Consider the following 8,379-nt stretch of genomic DNA (forward strand, 5'->3'; position numbering starts at 1 on the left):
TCAATAAATAGTGTATGTCAAATACTCTTTGATATTTTAACGCTAGGCAAAGCTCAGTGCTTGGAAAAGGAGATATAATATACCTTAATGCTGACTAACGTAGCTCAAGGGCTAACAATCTCAACATTCAGGGCTTCATCAAGTCCTATAATACCAACCTGCCACCCCTCTCTCCTTTCCTCTCCTTTTCTGTCTCGTCTGTCGGTCGTCTTCCGCGGCGACCTCTGCCTAGTCTACTCTCTCCCCCTTCCTCTTCACCATCTGTCCCTGCCCCCCTTCTCCAACCCTACTTTCCATTCATCCCTTCTTTTTCTGTGTCTTGATCTGGGGTAATGCTGGGATTAAAGCTTGGAGATGGCAGCGGTGCACTTTGGCGTTTGACAACACTGCTGGCCTTTTCATTCTCCTCTTGTGCTCCAGGCCCTTGGATACTGCTGTCAACACGGCTTTACACACGTTGAACACATGAACAAAAACCATGGGTTGATCAAAGCGCCAGGCTGAGGCATGGCACTAATCTACATGGGATACTAATAGAAAGCACAAAACCTGTCGTTACTGTTTTGAATTTTTTTTGTCTGTGTAAACAAGCCTTTTGTGCAGGGTAGTTTTTTTTTAAAAGGTAGATGGAAATTCTTGGGAATGTGTTACAGAATTGAGGTCTCTTTTTAAAACATCTGGGCATCTTACTGTAGGTATAATTACTGTGACAAAATATGTTGGCACAACACCACTTAAATGGGTGTTGGCCTGGGTTGCAACCCAGTAATGCACAATTTGTTGGAAGTGCTTGTAGCAAAGCACGGGTGTGTCCTCTGTGTGCTATCGCCCTTCAAATGGCGTCATAAAATATGTCTATCACTTGTCCAAACATTATTTCCTTTAGCTTGTTGCACCAAATGCTCCACCACCAAGGGGATTAGTTTTTACAAGTTTATACAATTCTTCAGCATTAAGAAAAAGAAAACAATATAATAATAAGATCAGATGATGTTTTTAATTATCTCTTGTCACAACCGTACTCAGGCTTCCGTAACCATGAGAAGAAGAAGACTCACAGCTCTTCCAAGTCGCGTCTGAGGAAAAAGGCAGGCGGGCGGGAGAAGGAAGGTGCTGGAGGCACGCGGCGGGGTGGCGGCCGTGTCTCCAACCAGCGTCCTTCGCGCTCCCACAGCGACGATGAGGAGGACGAGGGCGTGCCAGCCAGCTACCACACGGTGTCATTACAGGTTAGTCAGGATGTAAGTACAGCAACTTTACCCTTCTACCTTTTAATCCTCAACCTCCACTGCTCTCCCAAAAACATCTCCCTGCACCGTTTCACTTGGCCTCTGAAAGTGAAGCATTTACAGTAGATGCCATGTGATGTTTAAATTCACGATTTGAACTAAAACAAATGTAATTCCCATGCTGTCTGATCTGTGGTATGGGAAAACAGTAGCCTGGCGCAGCCACACTCATATGCCCCAGTGGTATATTAGTATCGCAACGCGAGGCTAGGAAAACAGGGGTTTGCAATGGAACAAAGATGATCTTGGCACTAAGATGTTTGTTTGGGAAACCAATGCCTGAGCTTCCAAGGGGGCATTTAGGAAGAGTGTAACAATGAGAGACTAACTGAACCTAATATAGACTCTAAACGAGGGCGACGCCAAATGCCCGATAATCAGTTATCGCATACCTGTCCTTATTCATCCGCAGAGATGAATGAGAGAGCAACATTCAGTCACATTCTAATTGAATAAATAGATTAGCATTACCGACGACGAGGAACTACTTTGGTGAACAAATTGGTAGTCCTGGGGTTTCACGACGGTGTGAAGAGGGAAGGATGGTGTTGCTTTGGTTCAGTTCTATATTCTTGGAACCTTCCGTGCTTTCACAGAACCGGCGGCCATTCTTTGGTTCCAGTTCCGAAACAACTTTTAGGGTTCTGAACAAATTCATTTTCAGTGGAAACACTGAACTGGTTTAATATTAGGCGGGAAAAAATAACTGAACTGGTTCAACACCGGTGGAGAAGGGGCCTCTGTGAGAAGTCGACGGTTGCTGCTGTGTTTTTGCTTCTTTGCATCTGAATAAACGTTTGTGTCTCCTCACTCAGCTGTGAATTCTACAACACTGCGTGACCGTCAATACTATAGTTTAGGGTTAAGTCTTAGGGCTGATAACAGTTATCAGCTCTAGGACTGATCACCTCTCACCTAGGGTAAATCTGTCTGGACACGTGATTAGGTTGACATACAGTCAGTAAGTATTGCAGCGACATAGTGTACCTGTATATGATCAAAGTGTTGCACTCGTCCTAACGGCCCCCCTATTTTCCTGTACACCTGGTGTGTGTGTGGTGATTTCAGTGCGAGAGAACGTTGACAACGGTTAGGGCTTGTTTGTGGTGTAAAATGAGGTGACATGAACCTGCTATGACTCGACACGCTCGCACACATACCATGTTTTGGCACATCTGTTATGCGTGTTGCCACGGTGAAGAATCAGTGTTGTGCAGAGTCAATGAGAGAATATTTAATGTGGGTTTCCGTCTCGTTGGCTGACACTGCTGTGACTGAAGCTATCTGACATCCTCTCATCATTCAATCTGTATGGAATTAATCTGTCAGTGAATATTGTGGGTTTTGGTTTATAATGTATGCTTGACTAACAGGGACTCTTAATGGCTCTTCAAGTTCTGTCAAAAGAGGGTTGATGTTGACAGTTATTTTGTATATTAAAATCTTACTTAAAATACTGAGTAATAACACACAAGTCCACAAATGCAACCAAATTGACCCATAAGAGTACATTTTCCTTCCATATGTACACTCATAGTTAAATGAACACTAGATTTTACTGGGTGAGTGAAATATTAGCTAAATGTAATTCTGTACATGTAATTGTATGAAGCACCCAGACAGCTGGAACATATAACTCATAACGTTGCATCCTTTACTTGTGCTGGTAGAGTTAGATTTTTGCATACTGTACAAGTAACATAACATATGTCTACTACACATAGACATGCTTAATATGAGTGCTGGTCTCTCTGATGGTTGCAGCTGTTGGACCTGATGCACACGCTGCACACTCGCGCCGCTGGCATCTACAGCTCCTGGGCAGAGGAACAGCGCCACCTTGAGACCGGAGGAAAGAAGATCGAGGCAGACTCCCAAACCTTGTGGACCAGCTGCTGGTGTCCACTGCTGCAAGGTTAGACTCTACTCATTATTAGCTAAATTCGTGGGTACTTTTTGTATTGTGCCGACGCACTAGTGAAACCCTGGTAATCCCAGTGAATGTGTTATTGTCTCAGTAGCCTCGATACCCAGGCTTTCATTCTGTTATTGTCTCAGTAGCCTCGATACTCAGGCTTTCATTTCGTCTGCGCGAAAAATGAAAGCCTGGATTTACGCATGGGCTGCACTGGCCTAATCGTGGGAGTCAACCCTTCCGCGTAGGTGTCGCTTCAAATGATGTGACGTCAGGGCTCTGAGCGGTGTGCACCCCTCAAAATAACACCGTGAGGAAATCATTACCAGTGGAACTTCAAACGAGGCTATGCGGGGAAAATGAGGAGAATGGCTGAAGAACCCACCACACCGTCTAAGAAACAAACCAACGTGTGCCGACTCTGTGGGAATTAACTTTGACAGTCCGTTAGAATGGTATACTCCAGCAACCAGTGGTTTCTGCTTCTGGTCGACACAATAACAGTGCTGCACTGGGGGGGGGGGGGGGGGAGACCGGGGCTGACGGACAGATCGGTGAACCAATCAGGGTGTCGCGAAAATTTGAGCCGCGGCCCTCCCATCTAGGCCAGAAATGTCTAGCGTTAGCTCAGGCTATTGTCTCAGTGATGACCAGGTTTGGGATCCTTAAGGATTTTTAACGATTCCGTTTCCTTAACGATTCCCTCTTGACGGTCCGATTTCTTAAAGATGGAGTGCCATAGTTTTGTACTGTTTGTCTGTTTTGTATGCGTCTATGGAGTTAACAGTACTCTAATAGACCCCCAGGTGTGGTGGTTATTATATTCAAATATGTCTTCCCTGTGTATTTTTGGTTTCTTCCTGAAAGCTGAAAGCCTTTGAGTCAAAGCGACGCTGAAAAAAACAGAAACCACAAACCGGAATAAGAGTTTATTTTTATTTTTATATGCCATCCGGTCTAGACCGGATCATACAGGCGATTTAGAAACGCAGACCAGGGCTTTCCTCCGAGGTGGAAAGCCTGGTGACGCGAGGTTAGTGGGCGCAGCTTCAGTTCAGGTGGGTGTATACTTAATGAACTGGTGGGTGTGGCCACATAAAAACATAATTTTAACACTTTCTGTACACTTTTTATTGTGAAATGTTCAAGTTCGCGAACCACCGGTATTGTAACTGTATAGCAGACGTGAAGTCCACACACCAGCTCTGACAGTGTGATTTTAACCCATTTTGGGCGGGAACCCCTTTTGGTGTTTTAAACTATTATTTATTATGTTATAATTTAGCTATTGAAAAATAGCAGATCTACAAGCTCATAGCGCGCCACCGAGTGGCGTGCTACGAGCTTGTAGGTCTGCTATTTTTGAAAAATCGTGAAAATATTGATTTCAGAAAACTGGAGGATTTAGAAGATTTTTTTATTTATTTCGAGGTCAGGCCTAAATGGGTTAAAAAATGGTTTCCGGAAACGCTTCCTCGATGTTGGATCCGGATTCCTGTGGTTCTGGATCCAAACCCCAGTGGTGAGCAGCCATGTTGTTTGTTGCTTGTAGGCATCGCCTGGCTGTGCTGTGATGCCAGACGACAGGTCCGCATGCAGGCTCTCACCTACCTCCAGAGGGCGCTGCTGGTGCACGATCTGCAGACACTAGACGCCACCGAATGGGAATCCTGCTTCAACAAGGTGCGGCCAATGAGTACCTCTAGGGTCGTCGCGCATTTTACTTACTAACGAATATTTGTCACACTTGCTTTGTGGAGGCCATTTGTTTCACTCCCAGCCAGGAAGCATTCATTATTGTGAGTGTGTTCTTGCAATGCTCATTTTATATCCCAAGTTAATTAATATGTGCAGTGCAGTTGATCTTGCTACTGTACGTGCTGTTCTGTTAACGTGTGTGTGTGTGTGTGTGTGTGTGTGTGTGTGTGTGGTGTGTGTGTGTGTGTGTGTGTGTGTGTGTGTGCGTGTGCGTGTGTTCGTGTGTGTGTGTTCGTGTTCTCTCAGGTGCTCTTCCCCCTGCTGACTAAGCTTCTAGACAACATTAGCCCAGCAGATGCGAGCGGTATGGAGGAGACCAGGATGAGAGCATGCACCCTCCTGTCAAAGGTCTGGATAAATGCTACTTTACATTTTAGGATGACACGACGCGCACGTGCGGAAACAAACGTGAACTGTAGCTTCTTCTGGTACATAGTAAGCCAATACACACACACACATACACCGTACATTTAGCACATGTGCTGTAGCTTTATACATCATGTTCATGGTAAATCAATAGATTTGCTGCATTTATTTACCTGTCTCTCTTAACTTGCTATCAAATAAAGGCTTGCAAAGCAGGTGGAGGAGTAGTGGTGTAAAACATAATTGCAATGCATTGCGATTCGGCCGTGCAGCAATGCAATGTGACTTAATCGATAATTGAAGCCTAAATATAATTATAATACTGTATATAATATTATACAACTCTGCTGTCAGGAAGAAACCACCTAACTCCAAAATGTTCATTTTTCAAAAAAATGAAAAATATACATTTTTCAGGAAATGAAGAAAACCTTTTGAAAACAAACCCTTTTGAGGTGGTGGAGCTATTGGGGTATTCAATAGCACTGATTTATGCAAAAATAATAATTAAAACCTCAAAAATGGATTTAGTTGGTTTCCTCCTGACAGCAGCAACAATAAAATAATTCTAAATAAAATATGTTGTTCAGTATGTCTGACTGCTTGTATTGCCTGGTGAAAGATTTGCCATGTTGCGCAGTAATATCGAAAAGTGTGATGCATTGCAATGCATCGTAGAATCTAATTATTACCTGGTGAATCGTAACAGTAGGTTTTAACAGCGGGCGACAGCCAGCTGAATTTTCGGGAAGTGCATTATTTGTCTATGGGACCCGGCGACTACCGGCGATAGCAGGCGAACAGGCGATGGTCGTAAAGTGAGTGGCGCAACGTCGACCGAAAAGATGAAAATAATTCATATTTTCGGGCGATGTGCCGGCCGATGCTCGCCCGCTGTTAAAACGCCCTGTAAGGGTGGTGTGAGGGCAGTGCCAATGCACACCTCTGCTAAAGGTCTTTGCAGACTCGACGTGTTGTTTGGAAAAACGCCACAAAAAATCTGAAATAACACAGGATTTGACTGTGTACATTGGGGTGCTAGAGATGGTCCGAAACGGTTGAGTCATTGGTATATACTTTGTGGTTGTTATTATCCAGGTGTTCCTGCAGCACCTGTCACCCTTGTTGTCCCTGCCCACCTTTGCTGCCCTGTGGCTCACCATCCTGGACTTCATGGACAAGTACATGCATGCTGGTTCCAGTGACCTACTGGTGAGGACAAAGTGTGACACAATGACACATTCAATTAGATTTACGTTTTAGTCGGACATGTGTGCAACTAAAACAATGTTCCCCTTTTCATTTGTATTACTGTGTGCAGTTGGAGGCCATTCCAGAGTCACTAAAAAACATGTTGCTGGTGATGGACACCGCTGGGATCTTCCACAGTGCAGACTCCAGGACGGGCTACTCTGACCTGTGGGAAATCACCTGGGAGCGCATTGTTTGTTTCCTGCCTAACCTCAGAGAGGAGCTCTTCAAACAGACTGTTATAGCAGGTACTTTACATGGATAGACATTATGTAGAGTTTAATTGATGGAATGATCGTTTGCTGCTTCATGCATCTGTGATATGGAAAATTAAACATGGAAATATTACAAATTACAATATATACTTTATATGGCTGTTTCCAAGAGGCGGTACCATTTAAAGGACACCATCATGCACAAGTGCATTTCAGCTACTTCTAGTTGTTGTTTAATATACAGTAGTTTATAGAAAACAATATATGCAATCCATATTGACAGTGAAAATAATGCTCTGTTTCTGCCTTTCTCTGTTTACCTACAATACACTGTGCAGGCAAGCATCAGCCAGTAACGACCATATGGTCTATGGCTGCTATTATGACAACCTGATTGATATTTTATGAAGCACAGACACTAGCTATTTTTGCCATGAATCATTGCTGGACATTAAAAGCTCTCTTTTTCTATATTTTGGTAATATGCAGTACAGCAAAGAGTAAAATACATGCATGGGACATTATACCAAATGATGGTATAGTGACCTCATTTTAGACCCATGTGCCTTACCATGTGGAACTTGCCTTCATTGACCTGTCTTCTCTTCTGTTTTCAGAGCCAGAGCCTGCCCAGCCAGCAGTCACCAGTGGCCAGCCTCCCTCCCCTCCAGGCTCCCCACCCCCAGCGACCTCCCCAGTGCCTGTTCCCCCTGCAGAGCCAAAGACCCCCAGCAGACCAGCGTCGCCTCAAGAGCCTCCACCGCCTAGTGCCAATGGTAACTAAACCGCTCATGTCAGGATTGCACATTATAAACGTACAGTATAATAGAATGTTTTCTTAAAGCAGCATTACGCAAAAATACATTTAGATTTAAAACTATCCGTGCGTGAGATGAAATGTCCAGAGTGAATGACGTGGTTAACAGTGGAATCCGGTTGTCATGTCCGATTCAAGAAATGTATTGGAATGCTTTCTGCCTTCTGTATTGTAGGAACAGACCGATCGTCCCCAGTGCCCCCCTCCACTCCACCCATGCAGGTCCCAGTAAAGATGTCTTCGTCACAGGTGCCCTCCCCCACCACTCAGTCGCCCCTCATTCTGCAGCCCCTCGCCTCACACCTCCAGGTGGGCGGTGCACCTCCCATGTCCCTGCCAATCATCCTCAACCCAGCGCTTATAGAAGCCAGCTCTCCTGTGCCACTGCTACCTGGCCCCAGACCTACCAGCCCCTCGGATGAGGTCAAATAATGTAGCTTATCACCTACTGGGCCATGACATTAGAGACACTGCCCCTACACACACACACACACACACACACACACACACACACACACACACACACACACACACACACACACTTCTTCCAACAACAGTCTGTGTTCCCCCGATATTCTATCTGGTACCATAGATGTGCATGGTCATGGACATGTGTGATATTCTATCTGGTACCATAGATGTGCATGGTCATGGACATGGTACCATAGATGTGCATGGTCATGGACATGGTACCATAGATGTGCATGGTCATGGACATGGTACCATAGATGTGCATGGTCATGGACAATGTGTGGTCCATTGTCTAAG

General features: G+C 44.8%; 1 protein-coding gene across 3 annotated transcripts in view; it reads left to right on the plus strand.

The window, feature by feature from the left end:
• gbf1 (golgi brefeldin A resistant guanine nucleotide exchange factor 1) overlaps positions 1–8,152 on the plus strand; it is a 31,840-nt gene extending 23,688 nt beyond the window's left edge. For 2 of the 3 annotated variants that reach the window (XM_079513004.1, XM_079513005.1), the window contains exons 24-31: positions 1,027–1,241; positions 3,054–3,204; positions 4,757–4,887; positions 5,209–5,310; positions 6,427–6,540; positions 6,650–6,827; positions 7,412–7,570; positions 7,787–8,152. In XM_079513004.1, the coding sequence (XP_079369130.1) occupies positions 1,027–1,241; positions 3,054–3,204; positions 4,757–4,887; positions 5,209–5,310; positions 6,427–6,540; positions 6,650–6,827; positions 7,412–7,570; positions 7,787–8,043 (1,307 nt within the window). In that variant the 3' untranslated portion in view covers positions 8,044–8,152. The remainder of the gene's footprint in view (positions 1–1,026; positions 1,242–3,053; positions 3,205–4,756; positions 4,888–5,208; positions 5,311–6,426; positions 6,541–6,649; positions 6,828–7,411; positions 7,571–7,786) is intronic. The other variant, XM_079513006.1, reaches the window with a different exon arrangement.
• Positions 8,153–8,379: the final 227 nt, after the last annotated feature.

The sequence above is a fragment of the Electrona antarctica genome (genome assembly GCF_951216825.1).
Source record: "Electrona antarctica genome assembly, chromosome: 10".
Classification (NCBI taxonomy): Eukaryota; Metazoa; Chordata; class Actinopteri; order Myctophiformes; family Myctophidae; genus Electrona; species Electrona antarctica.